Consider the following 24,016-nt stretch of genomic DNA (forward strand, 5'->3'; position numbering starts at 1 on the left):
AAAAAAATCATCCAGATCCACTTACACTTTTTTGAGCCACCCTATAGAAGTTAAAATATTTTCCTGAAATACATCCTGGTACATACTTTAGGTTTTCACTTAAACAAATTTCACAATTTTTTTATTCTAGGAGTTACAGATGCCCGACGCACTATTGCCGGACCCTGTATATATTTTTAGAAAACAGATATACCGCTCTTATTTTACCATATACTATGTGTTACTGTCTTTCCCAATGTAAATTCCGCGATTAGGTACTGTCAAAATAATATTACATTTTATTACATACCATAATAAATATTTTTGACATTTGGATGCAAAATAAGAAAGCAACGAACACTGTTTTATGACCTGAAATGAGTTCGTCAGAATGGTGGGACTCAAAACAGTAATGATTTGGCGGTCGGTGGACCTTAAGTTATGTTAATGTCTAGCTATAGTTTTAGCAATTTAGCAAGCTGTAAGCGTGTTTTGGTTTCTTGTTTCGGTTGCTTTTTTTTTGTTTTTCTCGGTAGGGTATTTGATGTTTTAATTACAGGATGCCCCCGCTGGACGGCATTTATTTAAATTCTATATATACTTATACCGTATGATCGAAAAAAAACGGCGTCCAGTTGGCTGGGAAATGAACATCGATGACATTTCCTATATAAATTTACATATAAAATGACAGCGATCTTCATTCCATAGCCATCGCTGACGCCGTTTTTTCTCGATCATACGGTATTTAAATAATCGAAGAAGATTGAAATGCTCTTTCAAACTATATTAGGGTTTCCTGTACCTATCTAGCTCAGATTTTGAATAAAGACAATTTTTCAATAAGATGACAACCAAGAGGGCTGGTGTCGTCATGGCAAGTTTCTAATGACAGTTAGCAGCTATTTTCAAAACCGAGATTAGTTAATGGACTTTATTTAAATTTATAGCAGTTTACTTTTATTAAATTTAGCTGCAATAGTTTCATAAATAATATTTATTAAATATGTATTTATTATTCTATCAAGAAAAACGAAGAAGTATTTCTTTGATTTATTTTAGGATGACTTCTAGATATATGGATTTTCTATAAAAGAGACCAGCCAATCGATTTGCCAATTATGGCAAATTCATTTCCTTCACTTCCAATGACAGGTTACTGCCTAATAAGTTTTTTATAAACCACACTACCAGCTCTGCGAAAGAGGACAAGTACTTTTTCAAAGGAACGCTTATCAGGAAGATTCGTATATCTTTAAACATAAGCCCTTGAGGCCAAGAAGCAATTTTCCTCACAAAATAAAATCTCTAGTAACACATCCATTCGTTCTGCCAGTAGATACTGCTTTATTTTTCTTGATAAAATAAAGAATACTTACTTATCAAACTATTGTGGTCAATTTTAATAAACTATTATAAATCTAAATAATGATGTCCATAAACTAATGTCGATTTTGAAAATAGTTACTAATTGTCATAGAAAATTGCCATGGCGACACAAGCCATCTTGATTGCCATTTTATTTAAAAATCGCTTTTTATTAAAATCTGAGCTAGATAGGTGTAAGAAAGCCTAATATAGCTTGAAAGATAAGAAAAGTAAAACAAAAGCAATGTACAGGGTGTTGACAATTTTTTTTTATTATAGCATGCATATTTAAATATCGTTAAATATTTCAAAAACCCAAAATTCTAAACATATTTAACCCTTATAATAAATGCCTTTTTTGGGTTCAAGAATACAAAAATGAAATAAAATACCGTGTGTTCCATAAGAAAAAATATACCTTTGGTATGGATCTTAGTTCTGACACACCCTGTACATTTGAAAATAATTTTAAATTATGCACATTGCCTTCTCACATATACCCATAAAATATTTTGTTTCTACATCTTTCCTTTTCGTATAATCAACCAAGGTGAATGAGGTGCGCCACCCTGTATTTGTAGAATTATAATTAGAAATATTAACTGAGAACATTGATTGTTTTAATACAGTTGTATAATTATTATACATTCATTAATTCTAATTGAAACGATTTGATATCGTTCTACAGAAAGTAAAAAAAAATAATTTCTAAATTAAAATCCTACATTAAAAGAAGTGAAGTTAACCGCGGACAGTTCTGTTTCTGGACAGTACCCTCATCAACATTGTTCATCCCACTGTGTACTAATTTGTAAAATGTTTAGAATTATACCCTTTTTTTACGAATTTAATGAACAGTTCCAATGGGAATACTAATAATGAATTATATTTTTTTCTTGCTAAGTAGGCACACTTTGTAACAGAGAAAAGTTAAAAAAGAAATGTGTAGAGAGAAGAAAGTTTCTAAATTGACTGTTTTACACCAGAAATTTTTTATTTCAACATTAATAGAGGGATAGAAGAATTATAGTAAAATATTGCAAGTGGAGTAGCTGTTGGAACACACTTTATATGAAGAGCAAATTAATAATAATTCTAAGTAAACACGCGACTTGATATTTGACATTACACACATTAAATAACAACTTTTTAGTGTGAACCATTTAAAAAAAAAGATCGATAATATTGTAAAATTGGTTCTTTAGAAGCGTATAGTTTTGTAACGAAACGTCAAATCGACAAAATCTCGACGAAAACTTGCCATATCTTCTAAAATCTCGGCATCAGCACCTAAAATGTTTAGCAGTTATTAATTTAAACCTTGTAATACGAGAGCTAGCAACGTCGGGAAAACAAGTATTTTAAGAAACCTGGCTCTTTATCGTTTACTATGCTCTCTGGAACAGCATGCGGCCCGTCTGGCTGCCGGTAAACGTTGCGTTCCCTACTGCGCATTGAAAGAAGATCCTATATTTTTATTAGCCCTTTAAATTCTAGTATTGAAAATAATTGAATATAAACCGACCAAGTCTCCATAGCTCAGCGCCTAGAGGTTCCGCCTTTCAAGCGAGGAGTCAGAGTTCGAGTCCGGTACAGGGCAAACACTTTCTTATTTTATTTTCATTTATATTCTGGTAGTAAAGTATTAAATAATTCTGGTGATTAAAAAAAACAAATATTTAATACTTTACTATCAGAATATAAACGAAAATAAAATAAAAAAGGTTCATAGTCGGAAACTCTACGCGCTGCGCTATTGAGACTTGTTCGATTTATATCGTAACCACCGTAATAACAAGCTGTGACGTAAAAATTTCGTGACGTCACCAACTGGAGGCTCAACTCTATTTAGCAGCGTTGATAATTACCTGATAAAAGTTCAAATTGTGGATCTTTTTACACTCACCAGATATATTTCGAAGTTTTAAAATGTCTTTTTCCGAGTTTTTAAAAATATTATAGTATATAAAAATAGTTTTAATGAAGACGGAAAAAGTCATACCAGTCAATAAATGTTTATCTCTTACTCTTTATCAATCAAATTTAATAAAGGAATATTTTAAGTTCACAATAGTGTATAATATGAAAAAAAAACAATAAAAAAATAGATATTTTTTACAGTATATATTACGTATTTTATCGATATTTTACGCCCGCTACTCCGGGGCGACGGCGCCGTGCGGCGGCGCCTGTCGTAGCGTGTAGCGGAGAGCGGAGTGGTATTGCCGCACGCCGCAGTTGACAGTCATCGATTTATCGGTAGGTGTGCGGACGTGGTAAGTAGTAATTATAATCGATAATAGAATGGTGAAAAAAGTTATAAATCTGTAAAAAGAGGTGTTTAAACTATAAAGTGATTATAAGTGTGTGCAATTATACAATTTAAAAGGTATAATGCCTTATATTGTTCCGTGCCGTGCTGTAAATTACGGCCTAACCTCAAAAACCACGTTTTTCGCTTTCCTAATGATAGGAATATTCAGAAATAATGGCTCCAAGCTATTGATCGTGATGAATTTGTGGTGACAAAATACAGCAGGATGTGTGATCACCATTTTGATAAGGAAAGTATACTTTGGTTTATCACGTATACAGATGAAAAATCCGGCTTTTTTTAATTATTAAATACATAGGATACTTAGATCTGAAATTAGAAATCTATTTTTATGGCCAAAATACTACAGTCCAGGTAAATGAACTAAAAACACTATTTGAAAGATTTATTATAAACGAAATTGATAGTTTATTACTTGATTCACTAGTTTTACAAAGCTAATAGTAAATAGTAATACTGATCAAATTATTAGTCATGCTTGTTATTTTCTAAATTCTTTAAATGCGATGAAAATAATAAAAAATTTCTAACTTTTATCTGTGTTCAATATTAAAGTTATTAACTTGAGTTGAGTAACAGGTTAAGCTTGAAGTAATAAAATATTGTTTTAATGAGTAAAATATGAGGTATGTTTTACTAGAGAACTTGCAAACTGATCCTCTTGAAAGTAGGTTTGGAAAATATAGTCAGTTAGCTGGGAGGCAGTACAGTATTTGTGTTCGACATTTATATGAAGGCGAAAAGAAACTTAAGATTCAGTCATTAATGTCCCTAAAAATAATTTAACGTTTTTAGACAACACTGATATTGAACAAAATTCACTTATAAAAAACCTTACTAAAGGCAGTTTTAGGTTTCCAAAAGATGAAATTACTAATATACTATAATTTTTAACAAAGTTTTGCCATGAGGAGTTTCTGAAAATTCACAATAAAAAAATATTTTCATCAAAAATATCTTTGGATTACATTAAAAGTAATAAAACCATTATTAAAATTTCCGCAATGTACTATTTATAATGCTAAGTTATTGTAAAAATTGTCATAAATTCTATTAGAAATACATGTCTGAAAAACTACTGTTGTTAAAAAATAATGATAGACTTGGAAAAGGAAATAAAAGAAACTTAGACACACTTACAGCATAAATAAATACAATGACGATGGATAATGCGAGATGGGATATCAATCTGATGTTTTTTAAATTTTATGTTTAATTATTATTTATTAAAAATTCCGTGCAATTAAAGTTTATATCCATTATATACGTATAAAGTTTATCAAATGCAATCAAAGTTTAGGCCTCCAGTTGATGACGTCACGAATAAGCTGTCAGGCCTTGTTATTACGGTGGTTACGTTTATATTCAATAGTAGAATAAAAAAAAATATAGGATCTTCTTCCGATGCGCAGTAGTGAACGCAACGGGCATCTGCAGCCAGATGGGCCGCATGTTGTTCCAGAGAGCATAGTAAAAGATATATATCAAAGAACCAGCTTCCTTAAAACACTTTCTCGAAAACCTTGCTAGCTCTTAGACTATAAGAACTACCATAGACACTCACTTACTAGATTCGTATATAAAAAACCGCTAAAGTCCGCTAGGGGCGATATTGAACCTGAAATTGTGCTTTTTCGCCAACGACTAAAGAATGCAAGGACATCTAACGCCCATATACGGGCTGCAGTAGAATTTTCGATCTTAGACGCCATTTTTTGGTTGTAACGAATGAGTCATCAGCGACAATTTTAGTTATTTTTAATAGTTTGTGTGTCGTGAACTTTGTATAAACTTTATTACAATGTTGATTAGGTGTTCATCTTTCAAGTGTAAAAGCCGCAGCGATAATAAAGAGCAAGAAATTTCGTTTCATATGTAAAAAACAGCCCACGCCACCTTTTTAGCGTTTTCTTAGTTTTCTTATTGAATTCGATAATTATTTTTCTGATATTATATGTACTTGATATGTGCTATACGTTGATACTAGTACTTTTTGTTAACATTTTAATACGTTTTTTTCGTAATTAATTAGCATGATACCACACCATACACCATAGGCATAGTCAAAACATTTATCAAAAATATAAATATCTCTTCAAGTAGCTAAGAAAAATATGTGACACGGCACTGTTTGGTGGTATAGTAACAATTTGGTCTCGGGTGTTATTAGTCCTAAGTCTTTAGTCATTGGTTTTCGCCTATTTTTGAACCTTTTATTAGAGCTTTCATGACCCGATGAGATGAATTTAACGTGACATTGAAGGCCTAGGTAATATAAGAATATATGATTATTACGCGATTATTGAGGCAAATTTTGAAAAAAAAATCGTTTTTTTCAATTCTAAAAAACGATTTTTTTTCAAAATTTGCCTCAATAATCGCGTAATAATCATATATTCTTATATTAATTATATTCTTATTAATAATAATTTTTGTGTCATTTTTACTTATATTTTATTCAAAAATGTATAAACCGCTAAAAAACCCGCTGGTCGCTAAATAATATTTATTCCCGCTAAACTGAAAAATAAACCGCTAGATCTATCGGGAAAACCGCTCAGTTGGCAAAAGTGGTTCTTTAGCACAGGTTGCCCTGTACGGGGTGTCCCATTTTGGTTGAAATCATACGGTATTTCCGTTGTTAGTAAAGATAGGAGGATGCACAAACCTGTCTCACTTTTTGTCAAACGAAAGATGCCAGAAGAAACGGGACACCGTATCTCCGTTATTGTTGATGATATCGAGAAGGTGAACACTGATTCTTGTAGAACTTTTTACGTAGAATAGTTAGTAGTTTTTCTACAACAAAATTTTTTTTTGAAAATCTGAACTAAAGTTATGTTTTCAAATGGAACGCCCTGTATATTTATAAATCGTATGATCCGTCTTGCTATGAGCTTCTCAAAAATATATATCACTCTATATTTATTTTCACTATTTACTGCAATATTTAAAATATATCATTTTCTTATATTAGTACGCAGTGATAAATAACAAAAAATCAAAATGGTATTTACTAAAATAGTCATACAACACATTTCAAAATTTTATTTGGGATTGATATATTTTACTTTTGAACTGTTTTGAATATATTTTTTTTATAACGGGACTGGTTTACAAATATCTAAAAGCTTGCATTATTAAAGTATTTACCAGGTGTTCGATATTGTTGTAATTGCCACGATATATTTCATATTTCAAAAATTCCCAAAATCGGGAACGGACAAATCCGGGAATCACGGACGCCATCATATGGGTCCATTGGTTCCAATTCATTGATTTGAGAAATAATAATTTAACAAAATTTTAATATTTTCGCAGCTTTGAGGGGGAGCCCCATCTTGCTGAAAATATATCGGGTGCGTCTCAAAAGTGGCTCACCCCTATAACTTTTTTATTTTTTCAGATAAAAAAACGAGATTTGGTATGTTAGTATATGAGATAAATTAGGATTGATTGACGTATTCAGTTGTTTTTGGTTTGGTTTGGTTTGAAATTTCAATCTAGAGTGCCATGGCCATGGAAAAATAGATTTGATCGTCTAATGTTTTAAGTGTCTTGTCCTGGCCGGTTAAAAGATCGCAACCAAATCGTATTTTTAATCATATCTCAATTTTTTCAAATGGAACGAGGGTGGCTCATTAGCATATTTAGAAAAAGCATTTTTTTACGAATAATTTGATACCACACACGATTTCGAGTCAAATTTTCGTTATGAACCGCAGGTTACAATGTCAAATAAACCATATGCGAAAATGTCAAAAGTTGACATATGATATGTCATTCTATCCAGAGTGTCACTAAAGTAAAAAAATACCGAGGATGCCATTTAAAAATCCAAAGTTCTAGTCATTTCCGGTGAAACCGGAAGTGACCGAAAACAATTGAATATGTCAATCAATCAAGATTTATGTCATATACTAACTGTAATGGAATATTTTAGAGCAGACAACAAACCTAGCTTGTTAAAAGTGTATCATGTGTTTCCGCCTTTAAATTGGTTTTTTTCAGAAGTTCGTAAAAACTGTTTAGAATGAAGGACCCGTTTCTCTAAGAAAAACTAAATATTTTTCTGTTGGGTGTAAAATCCCACGTCCATAAATTAATATAATACTTGCTTTGAAACAGCTAGAAACGACTAGCATCAGTCATTAAGGCTGTAAAACCCTAAATTTTAACTTCGAGATTATATAAGCAAAACCCCTAGAAAGCAATAAAACTCCTAAGACGACACTCTTCTCACGATAGACCTCCCAAGGGCCAATACAAACAGATTTTGGATAAAAACAAGTATAATTGTTAATTTAAATATTGAAGTAAAGTTCACGTAATGATATTCTGAAAGTTAAGGACTGTCCTCCTTTTTTATCCAAAATATCCAAAAGTATGTGAAATAAATAAACTTATAAGATAAAACAGCGGAATCTAATGAAATCAAATTATAAATGTGATTTGATTTGTTTGGTTTTTAAGGACAGACCTTAAAATATACGTTAGTTAGGGTTAGATTTAATCATGTGTAATTGTGTTTACGGTAATTATAATATTTACACGGATATTAGTAATAATTTGGAAATAATGTAGAAATGGTCATAGTAACGACATCTGTGACAAGTAGGGCGAACTAGACCGGGAACGACAGGGTAGTTGAGGTTTTTTCAGACCAATCAGACGGTTCCTGAAAAGCGAACCCGAAGAGGATTTGAGAATGGCTCGGCTTTTGGTGGTTCCCTATTCTTTTTACCCGCCCATTTTAAATATTTCGAGGTTTAGGAAAATAGATTCTTGGATCAGTTCGGTACTGACTTTTAAATTAGACGGTCGAATTTACTCCGTGTAGATCTTATATTATCCAGTGATTTCTTTTTAATAATTTTAGTAAGTTTTCTATTTAAAGATTTTCTTAAATATTCAATTCTCAAGTCAGGAAATTTTAAACATTTCATGTATAAAGATTTTTAATTTGTTGTTTTAGATTTTCTTTAATATTTTTTATTAACGATTTAAGACTTTCTGTTTGTTCTAAAGGCTTTAGTAAAAGTTAGATGTCATCACACAAATGATTATTTTGCAATTGTTCTTTTTATTAAATTCTAATTTAAATCCAATTGTTCAGTTAATATTTTTTTGACATATTAATTTTCTGGCAATGAAAATTCTAAGAGAGATTTGAATTGTATGCTAATTTTAGATAATTTAGATTAGACTAATAAGAAGAATATTTTGTATATTTTTAACTTTATCATTTCTGAATTTTAATATCATTTATTAGTTATTTTTGATTAAATTTCGTTCCTTTTTTTTTTATTTCATTAATTATAAATGTCTTGTTAAATCTTTTTCTGTATTTTCATTTATTTATTTTTTTATATTAAATATAGTTAGGTGTTGTGAAAAATCGGAATTTTATTTTTTTTCTCTCACCTTTTCACTAAAATATTAAACTATCTAAAAGAACACTGTGATAACCGGTCGAGTGGTTTAATGTAAAGAATGAATCCAAGACCGAAGTGGAAGATCTACAAGGAGATCAATGAAGTCTTCGACAGGTTCTTGTTGTTGATGAAATGCTGACGGATGTTGACGTAATAAGGTAAGTGGTAGTAGAATTGTATATTAAGTGAATTTAGAAAGAACTCTTACCATAAAAGTGCGATACCTTAATTTCTATTTTTAGCTGGATATATTTTGTTTTTTTATATGTAAACGATAATCTATATTTACGCTCTGAAAAGTCGGTGTTCTCATTATCCAAGTTCTGCCTACCGCTCAGTAAATTATTTTAATTATAATTATATAAAGGCCACACTACCATGTTAACGGACAAATTTTGAAAGTTTTGTCACATAACATACCAAATCTCGTTGTTTTATCTGTAAAAATAAAAAGTTATAGGGGTGAGCCACGTTTAAAACGCACCCGGTATTTCATGTAAATTAGATAAAGGAATATCTAAAAGTTCTGGTACGATAGTTTCCAAGATTTACAAATAGCGGTAGAGAGGTAAGTTTCCCTAATAATACATAAAGCATTTAGTGACTCCCAAAATAAAACAAGAGACAGATAGCAGTATACTTTTAATAATTCTTTAGTCTCTTTTATTATTAATCATGGCTTACTAATAAATATGATCTTTTAATATTTTTTTTAAATATTGCAGTAAATAGTAAAAATAAATATAGAGTGATATATATTTTTGAGAAACTTATGGCAAGCCAAATCATATAATTTATAAACATACAGGGTGTTCTATTTAAGAAAACAGAACTTTAGTTCATATCTTCAAAAATATTCTTTTCGTAGGATAACAGGTTACACCACTGTATTCTACGTAAAAAGGTCTACAATAGACAGTTTTCATACCTTTAAAACAATAACAGAGATACAGGGGGTGTCCCAAATTGCAAAATTTAAAAAAAACCCTGTAGCTCTGGAACAAAGAAAGCTAAGAAAATTTTGTTTACGGCATCTTCCGTTTCATAAAAAAGTGGGACAGGTTTGTGCAAACCGCACCCTTCTATCTTAACTATAAACGGAGATACCCTATGATTTCAACCAAAATGGGACACCCTGTACTATTTGCCTGTCGCATATACACAGAGTTGCAAACACTGGAAGGTGAATGCCAGCTAAATTTTGGTAAGGCCCCAATTCTTTCAATAAACGGTAAGGCTCCCATCACGTAATAGACCGAGTCGGAAGTTAACCACACATGTACCGATATGCCTGCACAAATCAGAAAAAAACTGAGTGTCTGTGGGGCAGTAATAAGTTTTTCCTAGTAAAAAGATGTTAACATTACGAATATTATTTGTTCTTTGGAATAATACCAAAGGTGCATGAGAACTATTCGTTATGTAGTTTACTAACCTTGTATTAATTTTTTAGATGATTGTTCCAAAAAAACGCACTGCATTATTAGTAAACACACTAATGGTTGCTTTGAAGGACGCATTAGAGAAGGAAGAACGGGAAAGGAACAGCAAACTGTTAGAAAAATTTGGATCTCTCAAAGGAAAAATTTATAACTCTGACGATATTCGATCTGTAAGTATTTTTATCTATTCAAAGATAGATATTTTACTCAAAATTTAGTTCATATTTTGTTATTTTCTTACCTATTTTTTTTTCTGTTTATTTTTACAGTATTTACCAAAAAGTTGACGTATACAATTTTATTTAAAAGTAACTAACATTATTAACTATTACAATCTAAACCCGCTTGATTATAGATTTTTTGATCATGCGAGAATAGTCTAAACTAATCGCAAAACGATTTCCGCTGCACGTCATCAAACATATCGAAATGACACTAAAGTCTATAAACCTGACTAAGTGAAATTTTGGCAAAAATGTTTAAATTTGTTGTATAATTTATAATTTATGATACTGTTACGTTTTTCGTCGGTTCCGTGTGGATAGAAAGTCACAATTTATTTAAACACAATTTATTTAACACTAATTAACAAAAACAATAACGATAAAAGACTTAAAGAACTATTTACAAACGATTTATAACTATGTATCTAGAAAGAATTTATTTTTAATTTTAGCGCGTCAACTGTACTCGTCTATTTATGTCTGTCCTTCAGGCCCCAGCCGCCGGCTTTTATACCCACAGCTAAAGAGCTTCTCGAATAGTCCATAAATCATTAGGTGCATAGAGAAGGTTTCGAATGTTCTCGTATGTACTACTCCATTCCAGTGGAACTCGATTTTTCTCGAACGTCCGAATGAATCATTACGGTGTCTATTCTTTAATGCGATGTTAAGGTCATCTGAGGGCGGAACATATAGTTAGGTTAGGTCGAGTCCACACGGGTCCGCAACAATACCGAGCAGCTCTTCATTTTAGTTTATAGTGTAAATGATTTTAACAGATATTTTAGTTAGATTAAAGCTGCAAAAATTAGTTTAAAGCGATTTTTATTATCGCCATGTTGGTCACATCGCGGCGGCGCGGCGCGGCGATCAGCAACGTTGTCGTTTATTATTTGACAATTATCATAATGTCAGTCATTGTTTTGTATAATATAGTGCTGTTGCTGAATCTTTGTGAGTAATTCTCGTTTTTCGCCGATTTCCATAGTCTTCTTTTAAAAATTGTACCTTACGCACAAACAGTTCTTTTGAGAACTAAATTTTCGAGTTTTTGTATTGAATTTCTTGAAACTGTGTGTTGAAAATATGCCGAAGCATTTAAACAGTCGAAGCAAAGAGCTCGTAGCTTTCCTGATAAACTATTTTGACCGAGAACTTGACAATAAAGGTCCTTTATTAGCTTTGACTGCCGTCAGACACGTAAGTTTGATTCAAAAGCACATTATACCACATTGAAAGTTATTTCTACTTATTTCAATTTGTAGCGAATAGATGTTGCCTTAAATTTAAATATTTCTACCGTGAGTGCCGTTTCACAAGCTGTTAAAAGTAATGAGCCATTAAAGTTACATAGAATAAAATGAAAAAATCTTTAATAATAAATATAATAAAAAATGATATAATAAATATATTGTTTCTCAAGATTCGTCTCATAAATCAACAACAACAATCTGGCAGCGTTGTCGCCAGCGCTTGTCGCTCAAAGTTGATCACGTGCATCGGTAATTGTTTTGCGATTACTATATACACTAAACATTTGATTACGTGTGATAATAATTAGGAAAAAACTATTAATAAAATATTATAATAATTATTGTTACGCTTTGCTCCTACAAAATATATGTACATATATTTTTTAACAGTCGTGCGTTATATTACACGCTTTTTTCATTGGATTTATGTCATCCATATGTATGTATTCTCCCTTTCTATGCAAATGAATCAATCTAAATGTCATGTGTCTGGTAAAATATCGTTGAAATATCTCTTAAAACTCGTTGATACTTGGCTTGGACCATTTGGCATTTTTTAGAGGCGTTATAAAAATATAATGTAATGTTTTAAAAACGATATGATATTTAAATTGTGAGTCTTACTAATTCAAAATAAAAATAGTATACAGAAGCATAAAGAGGCCTTGCGTTTTTTGCGGCTTTGCGACTAAAATAAAATAACAGAGTGTCTTAAATAAAGGCATATATTTTCAGAGCTAGTGTATTTTGACCCGGGAAACAGGATTATGAGGTTTTTTCGCGAAAAAAAAAATGGAAAATATGAATTTTTTTTTAGTATTTAGTTAAAAAACATAATTTGTTGTTCTAATAGGAGCATAGGTAGTAGATTAAATTTACAAGAAAGAAAATCCAGAAAAGATCCAGTGGTTCTCAAAATTTTAGCAAAAAATACTTTCTTTTTTAAATTTTCAAAGTAAAATAACTCGGTTATTTTGGATTTATTTGAAAACGGGTAAAGCGAAAATATGTTTCTTTTATCGAGATCTACTAATCCTGAAAATATACAGGGTGGTCCGAACTGTATTCCGGAAACTTCGGTAGCATATTCTGCAGAGGAAAATAAGTAAAAAAGGTCGTATAAATTATGTCCTTAAATGCTTAGTTTCGGAGATACAGGGTGTAGAAGTTTCATTTTTATTTCGATGTTTTCCAAATAATTTATGAAGTAACGTCAATATTTGGATGAAAATTGGTGTCTGGGTGTTTTTTAACATGAGAAATTTGATTTTCATGTCAACATGACTCCTACTTGTAGAGGGCGCCACCTACATATGTGTTAACTGGTTTAAAGAGTAATAAAGTTACGTCCATACTTGTATAAAACTACTGAGTAAAAAAATATACATTCACAACTTTTTTTACATAAAAAAGTCTCTTGGTAAAAATCTCTATAAGTAATGGTTCTCGAGATATTTGGAATCGAAATTATCATGTTGACTCTGTTGACTACGTTAACATATTGACTAAATAGTTATTAGACTGAAATCATAAATTTCAAATCTTTTTGTGCCAAAAGTTCAAGAGAAACTGTTTAATCATCATTTTTTTGCAGAAAAACTTATTTTTTTAAACCAGTACCTTTTGACATTATTTTTCTGCAGTACTAAAATCCATTATTTACCTATCGTGTGATGTCGATATTTTACAGCTACTCCAGTTTTTAGTATGTGTTTAGTTTGATCCTTCTACCATATACGAGATGGCACTTATCTACGACGAGATGGTATACAAACTTTAACGATGGCAACTTCATTGGTGTATAAGACTTTCTGCCTGGGCAGCGAGTATTAACCATAAACTGTGCTCTGGGTCTACAGTTAATCTTCACTCGATTTTTCCTCCACTTGACTTCAAAAGGCACAAAACACACGTAATAATACGAATCAAAATGCATCATCTTCCAAAACGCAGGGTATTTAACAAAAGTTGACATAAAATTATAACCTATAATTTGGCAAGACTTTGACAAGCGTCAAAAATGACAAAAATCTAAAGGCGAGTTCATACGCATCCGCGTCCGTTTATCGTTCATCGTTCCGTCAAACCAATAAAATTGAAATACGATCTGTCATTTTTTAAATAAACCAATAAAACTGGTTAAAAACAACAAGACACGACGTATGACGGATTTATATTTAAACCCATCCATAGATAACTTAAAAATTATTTTTTTGCAGAAAAAATAAAAATTTATTATTTCAGTCAAATACGTTGAGGATAGTCAACGTGTGCTTATTTTTTGTCAATAATGACATGTATTGACTATTTCCATTCTAAATATTTTGAAAACGGTTGTTCGTAGCGATTTTTACCAAGAGACATTTTTTACGTAAAAAGTCATGGAAATGTATATTTTTTTAGTTAGTAGTTTTATACAGGTACGGACGAAAAGTTATTACTTTTCAAAACAGTCAAAACGCATGTAGCTCCCTACAAATAAGAGTCATTTTGACATCAAAATCAAATTTATCGTGTCACAAAACTCCCAGACACCAATTTTCATCCAAATATTGACGTTGCTTCAGAAATTATTTAGAAAAAATGGAAATAAAAATGAAACTTCTACACCCTGTATCTCCGAAACTGAGCATTTTAGGACATACATTTACACGAACTTTTTACTTATTTTTATCTGCAGAATATGCTGCCGAAGTTTCCGGAATACAGTTCGGGCCACCCTGTATATAGAAACTGAAATAACGTCAATATTTGGATGAAAATTGATATCTGGGAGTTTTTTGACATGAGAAATTTGATTTTGATGTCAATATGACTCCTACTAGTAGAGGGCGCAACCTACGTGTGTTTTAACTGTTTTGAAGCGTAATAACTTCTTGTCCGTACCTGTATAAAACTACCGAGCGAAAAAATATACATCTCTGTGATTTTTTACGTATAAAATATCTCTTTGTAAAAATCGCTACGAGCAACCGTTCTTAAGATATTTAGAATGGAAATAGTAAATACATATCATTATTAGAGAACAACGGCATACGGTCGAATCGGCCTACAAACACGTAAACGTTTACATACGCATGCGCATTTCTTATATTTTCTATTTTTTATACACGTAAAAGATTCTTTACGTCTACGTATACGTGCCAGGAGCGGCCGACTCGACCGTATGCCGTTGTTCTCTATTGACGAAAAATAAACACGTTAAGTAGATAGTTATTTCGCTGAAATAATAAATTTGGGAAATTTTAATTTTTTTAAATTAATCATAATTTTTTTTGCAAAAAATGATGATATAACAGTTTCTGTTGGACATTTGGAACAAAAACATTTCAAATTTACGATTTGAGTTTAATAACTATTTAGTCAACATCTTTAATTTATGTCAATGATGACAGGTATTGATAATTTCTATTCCAAATATCTCGAAAACCATTACTCGTAACGGTTTTTACCAAGAGACCTTTTTCACGTAAAAAACATTGTAAATGTATATTTTTTTATTCAGTAGTTTTATACAGGTACGGACGAAAAGTTATTATTCTTCAAACCAGTTAAAACATATGTAGGTGGCGCCCTCTACTAGAGGGCGCCATAACTTCAGAAATTATTTGGAAAAAATCGAAATAAAAATGAAACTTCTACACCCTGTATCTCCGAAACTAAGCATTTTAGGACATACATTTATACGAACTTTTTTACTTATTTTTATCTGCAGAATATGTTGCCGAAGTTTCCGGAATACAATTCGGACCACCCTGTATATGCACTTATTTAAGACTCACCCTGTTTAGGAGTGGCTATAACCAAAAGTGTCCTGACCAAAAGCGTGTAGCGTGTGTCTGTGTCTCGCAAAAGACGGAAATGAAAACGAATTCAGATTTCTTACAGCGCTTGCAGATGGAGCGGACCAAAGACATTATAAAGATAGACCGAACATCTCATTCATAAATACTCGTTGGTAGTGTATCAAACATTCCAATGTGTCAAACAAGGACAGAAGAGACAGAGAAGTCTAAAATTTCCGACCCCGGCAACTAGGCGCATTTGGATTGTTCTAATGGCCAGTGGCGTATCGTTTTTTGGAACGAATTTAATTAGTAAAGTAAAAGTAAAGTAATTAGTAAAATTTTTACTCCATATTAATAACTACATTAACACTTTTCGTCAGATGAGTTTTGTTATAAGGTCTAATATAATAATACAATTAATATCCCACATATACTTATGTTGAAACGTTAGTAGTTTTCGAAAATCACTCCAACGTCGATTTTCAATTTAAACTTTCAGTTACTTCTATATAAACTTTCAGTTACTTTTGAATATTTACAGGGTGACTCAGGCTTCCGAAACTGTTCTATATTAGGTTTGTGGTTGGTGACTTTTCTTTCAATTTTTTTTCAGAATATGGAGGCATTTAGGCACATTTTAGACATTTTTGTAAACATAGGTAGGCCGGAACATATTTTCAAACCAAAGTTGTAGATTTGCCATTAAATTTCCATTCCAGAAATACCTAGGTTTGCCACTTGTCCTTTTTTGAAAAGGACAGTCTTTTTTTGGAATAGCTTGTCCTTTTGACTTTTTTTGGATTAAAAAATCATTTTTATTTACGTATTTTCCCTGAGAAAATTACCTACAGCAAACAGAAATATTCTTTTCGCCCAAATTTAATTAGGAATGTTATAAAACTTAACTTATAAATATATTTTTTCTTTAGAATAGGCAACATTATTTAGAACTTCCCGTTTAATCTCAAATGATAGTTTAGGTTTTAGTTTTACCTTTTTTTTATCTTAAAAAAAACTTTTCAAAATTAGTACCTAATTAGTAACGATTTAGTTAGTTCGCAATCGATAGCTTCCTGTGAAGTACTGTGTAATAGTTGTTTAATCTTGTATTATTAATAACTTCGACATCAATCTAAATCAATATTTAATGAGAAAATTGTGTTTTTTTTAAATATAAGACAAGATATGACTTTCGGTCTTCTTCTTGTATTATGATGGCTCTGATACGAGGCAATTGCCTTTTAGTCTCGCAATAGAAGGCATTTATCATTAAAAGTATAAAATCTGTGTGCTACAGTATGGAATTTCTGTCGCATAATAATGAATACCTATTACGTTTATTTACAAATCCATTACTTTTAAAGGTAGCTTCATCAGATAATCAAATTTTAGTTAAATGTCCTAATCTTCATGAACTGTATTAAGCATATGTATTGCGGTTTGAATCACCCTGTATGTTGACAAAAATATTTTGAAAATGTGCGTTACAATAGTCCCCATCTTATGTAAAAAATTGAAATAAAAATCACAAACCAAAAACGTAATAGGTAAAAAGCTTTTTTGGAGGCCTGGGTCACTCTCTATATAGGTATGTATAAAACTAGTAGCCTAAGAATTATCTACAGTTCGTCCCATTCTAAAAAAAGTTAAACACACCGTACAAATAACTCTAGGAAGATGTATTTGTACGGTGGTAAAACATTGTCTAAACAAGGCCGAAGGGGCAAATATAATAAAGCAATAAAATGTAAAAAAGGTCGGGTAAACATCTTTGTTTATTTATTGAGCAAAATTCCTTTAGAATATCGTATTAATGACCAAAATAGGATGCAATTTTAAGAAAAAAATGTCTGGCTTATAATAAAGTTTCAAATGTACCGTTTATATTCAAATTTGTTATGATCTACAACAGTTAGGTAGTAATTGAGACGAATTATAATTCAATTACCGGCTACTACGTTCTTGTTTTAATAGATCAAAATTCAACAAATATAATTAGAAATTATTTTAATTGTGAGAGGCTCCCTTGTGGGACGCCTATGTACGATTACGGCGCGGCGGAAACAATACCTACCTGTGAATAGACAAATTCGGGAAATTTGAGCTTATTTGTCCACACATTTGACACTGTCGTACCATATTGAAAATTCGCAGATTCAAAAGTACATTAAGCAAAAACAAGAACTACTGAAAAACACTGAAAAGTTCACTTCGGACTTGATTCCGACTTCAAACACACCGTAAGGTAAACGTAGTACGCTATAACGGACCATGGGCCGTCGCGAGGGGTGGTGGGACGGACGGCTCATTTCATTCTGGAAGACTAGCAGCGACGTTGCCAATAGTTCTAGACGTTTCAGCACATTAAACAGTAAACATGTCCTTTAATAGTAACGCATATATCCTCTGTTTAATAACATATTATTACGCATGCTTCTTTAAAAATAAACTATTCTTTAATTAAGAAATTGAGATTTATTGATATCCGGTGAAGGTTTTAAAGTCACCTTTTCTGCAAATCAGACTAAGTAGATAGGCGCAAATTTGATATGTGGCAATGTCGCCTTCTCTATCTCAGTTGCTTTTTACAGTACGTAGTCAACCTCCGAATGTTTGATCGGGTTAAAATGCATAATGTGATATCTGTTCTTCCTAAATCTATGGAGCGGACCGTCATACGCGCTGATGTTTTTTCAATATAGCTCATGACGGAGCATACGCGACCCATGTGAAATCATTCATATAAACTCATGGTACTTGCTCGAAGTCGCGGACGGTCCGTCTCGGACGCTCCGCTCCATCTGAAAACGCTGTTATGCTGGAAGTACACACTCGCCGAGGCGACCCGAGGTGCGACAAAAAAGGACGGTTCTAACTTGGTTCTCACAGCGCTTTCAGATGGAACGGAGAGTCAGCGACGGACCGTCCGCGACTTCAAGCAAGTACTATGAGCTTATATGAACAATTTCACATGGGTTGCCTATGCTCCGTCCGGATGAGCTATCTTGAAAAAACATCCGGGCGTATGACGGTCCGCTCAATCTGAAAGCGCTGTAATAGCCGCATGTATATCGCTAATTTTTTGTCGCGCCTCGGGTCGTCCCGGCGAGTGTGTACTTCCAGCATAAAATGAGACCTCGTCATAGACGGACGTAATATTTAATAATACAATAAAAATAAATTAAATAGTATGCATTTTTTCCATTTTAGGGTATTATCTAAAAATATTTTTGTACAGAACATCAACTATTTAGTAAGATGAATGAAGGATTTGAAGGACATGCTTGAAAAAGTGTAGTTTGAAATGTTGAAAAAGTATTAAATCAAAAAAAAATTGTTACGCGTAAAAAATAGTTTTTTTGTGTAACAAATAGTATTTTTACATGTTACAAATAGTTTTTTTAAACGTAAGAAATATTTTTACGCGTAAAAAATAGTTCTTTCTTGGGTAACAAATAGTTTAATACGCGTAAAAAAACGATTTTGTTGTAATCCGGTATAGGCAGGTTTTAACTTAACGAATAAAAATTACGATCAGAAATATGTAGGACAGGCGAGAAATGGAATCATAAAAGAGCCAAAAAGTTAGATGACGCACATATGAAAAACGTGTAGCGAGTAACAAATTATATATCGTTAGACATATATATTAGGTAATTAAAATAATTATATATAGTTAAAGGGGGAAGATAATTTAAGGAATAAACAAGATAAGTAGACAGAATGGTCCATTTATTTCGAATTTACTTTATGTATTGTTCTAATTTCCGACGAATTATAGTTTCTCTAAGTTGGTGTTACCGCTCCGCCTATAATGTGGAATATAAGAAGTAAAAAAGGAACACTGATCATTTAAGTTTTATTTGTACCATATAAAATCATATATATGAAATAGATTTTTAATTTTAATATGCAATCAAATTAGTAGAGTGGAGATAATTTAAAAAGTCTTCTTCTTCTTTAACTTGTTTGAGGTATCTAAAGTGCGATACTTGCTCAATAATTTTTCTACTATCAGTTTGCATCTTACTGGGTCTTTATATCATATTTAATTCTCGGTTTACTTGGTAGAATTTATGAAGCTGTCTCTGCATATCGTCCTCAGTTTCCGCGATGATGGCACATCATCAGCGTAGCACACTCTGTTGTGGTCCATTCGATAACTTTTATTCATTGAGGTTTTCTATGATGATGTCCATTAAAAGTTTGAATAGGAAGGGGCTAATGCTCGCTACTTGTCTAATGCCTCCTCGTGTCCGTATGTATAATTTGGTTATTTTCTGCTTTTACTTGAGTTATGTTATCGATATTTAACTTTCTTGTCATTCTCGCAATTTTAAAAGGTAATTTTACATTTTTCAATTTGTTTATATTGTCAGATCAGATGATACTTTATCGTATGCTTTAGTCAACTCGATAAAACATATACAGGGTCCGGCAATAGTGCGTCGGGCATCTGTAGCTCCTAGAATAAAAAACTTTGAAATTTTGTTTGTGCTAACCTAAAGTATATACCAGGATGGAATTTCAGGAAAATATTTTAACTTCTACAGGGTGGCTCAAAAAAGTGTGAGTGGATGAGGATGATTTCTTTAAATGGAACACCCTGTATATTATTGCATTGTTGGATTTCTTTCAGATCACTTTACATAACCCTAAGATATTAATAAATATATTTCGATAGTTTCAGAGATATTAAAAAATAAGTCAAAAATATATATTTTTCAGCTCTTCTTAAAAAAAAATATTAAAAATACAAGAACTGTTCTGAAATCAAAACTATATTAGGTATTTACTTTAGATGGTCTGTACTTACTTTGCTATATTATTAATATGAATATATTAATAATACAGGATGTTCAAAATTCTACGCTAAACTTTCTAAAATATAAAATAATTTTTCTTTGTTTTTTTTTTAAATGGAACACCCTGTATATTATTTTTTTCAATAAACGGAGAATTAAAAAATGAAAATTTTTTGTATTTAAAGTATTTGAAATTTTTTAACGGTTTCGCAGATATTTAGAGTTTTATATTTCATATGGCATTTTCCATGTAAATTTTTATCAAAGCCACCCAATGATTTTTCTCTCGTGTTTTACCATTGAAGGTGCCATATAAAATAATACTGCGTATATCTGCAAAACCGTTAAAAATTTTGAAATACTCTAAATACAAAAAATGTTTATTTTTTAATTCTCCATCTAATAAAAAAATAATATACAGGGTGTTCCGTTTAATAAAACAAAGAAAAAATATTTTATATTTTAGAAAGTTTGGCGTAGAATATTGAACATCCTGTATGATTTACGATTACCATATTTATAGCAAAGTAAGAACAGACCATCTAAAGTGAATACCTAATATAGTTTTGATTTCAGAACACTTCTTGTATTTTTAATAATTTTTTTTAAGAAGGGCTGAAAAATATATATTTTTGATTTATTTTTTAATAACTCTGAAACTATCGAAATATATTTATTCATATCTTAAGAGTTATGTAAAGCGATCTAAAAGGAATCCAAAAATGCAATAATATACAGGGTGTTCCATTTAAAAAAAAATCATCCAGGTTTACTCACACTTTTTTGAGCTACCCTATAGAAGTTAAAATATTTTCCTGAAATACATCCTAGTACATACTTTAGGTTTGCACTTAAACAAAATTCTCAAGTTTTTTATTCTAGGAGCTACAGATGTCCGACGCACTATTGCCGGACCCTATATAAGCTGGTGTATTAAAATATTCGTAACTTGTTTCTCGAGTTTTCCTTTTAAAACGTTAGTGAAGAGTTTCATGGTTATATTGAGGAGAGATGCCTCTGTAGTTTTCTGGGATAGTTTTTTGGTTCTTTTTTAAATATAGGAATTTGTGCCATTCCATAAATGATTTTGTGCCATTCGTGCGGGATTTCTGACGTTTTGAGAATCATGTTAAAACAATCTTAGGTATTTTACTTAGGAGTTCTTCGGGAGTTTGGTTTGTAATATTGTCTGTTCCTTTCGGTTATTCAGTTTCTTCATTGTTGTAAGTATCTCTTCTTCTTATTGACTAATGAAATCTCTCTACTATTTAGCAATAAAAAGGATTGGAAGAGAGAAACGTTTTCTCAGCAGGTAAAATACCATATCAGAACGTGGTATACCTACTGATGCTTCCACAACCAAGGGATACGAGTATTTAGGCTGAAATCTAAATACTCCTAACCAATGGGCACCTACCCCAGACCCTTCAGACAGCAATCTACGCTATCAAAAGATGCGTACAACTTATCTTAGATTGGAACTATCGGAAACAGGAAATAGTCGTCTTATCCGATAGGCACGCAGCAATAAAAGCGATCAACTCAGTAACCATCAATTTGAAGTTTGTCCAAGAATGCTTAGAGAAGCTGAACAAATTAGGCAACGAAAATAAAGTCCCTCTACTCCGGGTACCAGCTTACTAAGGGATAGAAGGCAAAAAAGCGAACGATCTAGCTAGAAAAGGAGCGAACACTCTGAAGAACACAAAAGAACCGTTCTGCGGAAAGTAGAAACCAACTTAAAGCGGAATTCAAAAACCTGGAAGACTCCATGCGTAACTTGGAATAGGAATCCTCCAACGATCAAAGGTTTTTTTTTCTATTTAAGTAAGAACAAGTGTTTTTAACAGGACAACGTTGTCTCTTTAACGAAAACCTCAGTAGAGTGAAGCTTAGAAACAACGTCGAATGCAGATTTTTCGGGAAAAAATGGCGAAACGCCATCACTAAGTGCGCCAAGATGACAATTTTTTTGTTATTTATTGTATTTTGTGTGCTGTATAATTATGTGAGGTATCTTTCCCAGGTTTTCATTTGAAGTACGTTTATTTGTGCATACCCTTTCACTGCTTTTTTTCTGATTTTCAGCATCTTCCATACATTTCTTTGTGCTCCATACATGTCATGGTCCAAATCGCTCGTGAGCTTACCCGTGTTTGGTTTGGTAGGCGCGTTTATTAAAAGTTGCAGTAAGACATAAGGTGAACTCTTGAATTGAAGCAATATCTTTAATTCAAGAGGTCATCCTATGTCTTACTGCAACGTAGTCTTGATAGGTTTCTTTTGACAAAAAAGCCTTATACCCCAATAAGACGTACAAAGAAGGTTCTGCATTTTTACACAAACCAAATGCAGATATTTTTAAAAAGTCAGCAATTTGTTCGCCTCTCAACTCGCAAAGGACGCCTCTCAACTCTAAAAAAGTGGCGGACTTTGCTCGTCAGTTCAAGACTGAAAAATTTGGAATTTAAAAAGAAATTAAATCGCGATTTGGCAATCAACATTTTTGTATTTATATGCTATGTTATTAGATTTTCGATTTTACAGTCTCTTTCTTAAGTGTCTTTTTTTTAATTAACGACATAGTCAGTATACTGGGTGACAAAGAAGCTATTGTACATACAGCTACTTCATTGGTTTTATAGGCATGATACATTTAAATTAGGGTTCAAAGTATTAATTTACTAAACCCACTTTTTCCAATAGAAAACAATTGAACAAAGCCGCCTTGTATATAAGTTTCCTTCTTTTAAGGTGGCTACTGACACACAAATATTTCTTGAGATATGTACGTGCGCACATATACTACTGCACATACATATCATCTGTAAAATACGTTTCGAATACGTATACGTAATCAGTCAATGCTAGAATTTTTTTACACGCATGCTATTTGCACGTATATTTCAAGGACTGTTTGTGTGTTTTAGTAATATTCAACAGATTTTTATGTGTTTTGATGAAATATATTTTCATCACAAGTTTTAAGCTTATTCGATTTACGAACACGCTAGTTTTGGGATGAAAAATTTATTTTGAAGAAAATGGCGTAGAATTTCTTAGAACTTCCTAGAAAATTGCTTAGAATGGAAAGAATTTCTCTTAATTTTTTTAGTTTTTTCTCTTTATTTTTCAATAGAATGTATGTTTAATAAGGAACCGAAAATCAGATAAGCTGTTTAAAAAAGCATAATAAATGAGGATTATAAAAATGTAAAATATAGAAATAAAAATAAACTTATTCTAAAAATTTAGAACTAGATAATAACATTACTCTCAAGTCTTTTCTAAAATAATATTGTTCGTTATTTTTTTACACAGAAATTGTACTACAAAGTTTTAAAATTTATTAGAAATCGTGCTTAAATACTATTAATTTGTTCTAAC

The 24,016-nt window shown here is 31.7% G+C and overlaps 1 protein-coding gene across 1 annotated transcript in view; it reads left to right on the top strand.

Moving 5' to 3' along the window:
- The window catches only part of LOC115885699, a 66,612-nt gene that overhangs the window by 39,417 nt on the left and 3,179 nt on the right, over nt 1–24,016 (top strand). The window contains exon 2 of the mRNA XM_030904683.1: nt 10,571–10,729. Within this exon, the coding sequence (XP_030760543.1) occupies nt 10,571–10,729 (159 nt within the window). The remainder of the gene's footprint in view (nt 1–10,570; nt 10,730–24,016) is intronic.

The sequence above is a fragment of the Sitophilus oryzae genome, unplaced genomic scaffold (genome assembly GCF_002938485.1).
Source record: "Sitophilus oryzae breed Bouriz unplaced genomic scaffold, Soryzae_2.0 scaffold_41_pilon_pilon, whole genome shotgun sequence".
In the NCBI taxonomy this organism is placed as follows: Eukaryota; Metazoa; Arthropoda; class Insecta; order Coleoptera; family Curculionidae; genus Sitophilus; species Sitophilus oryzae.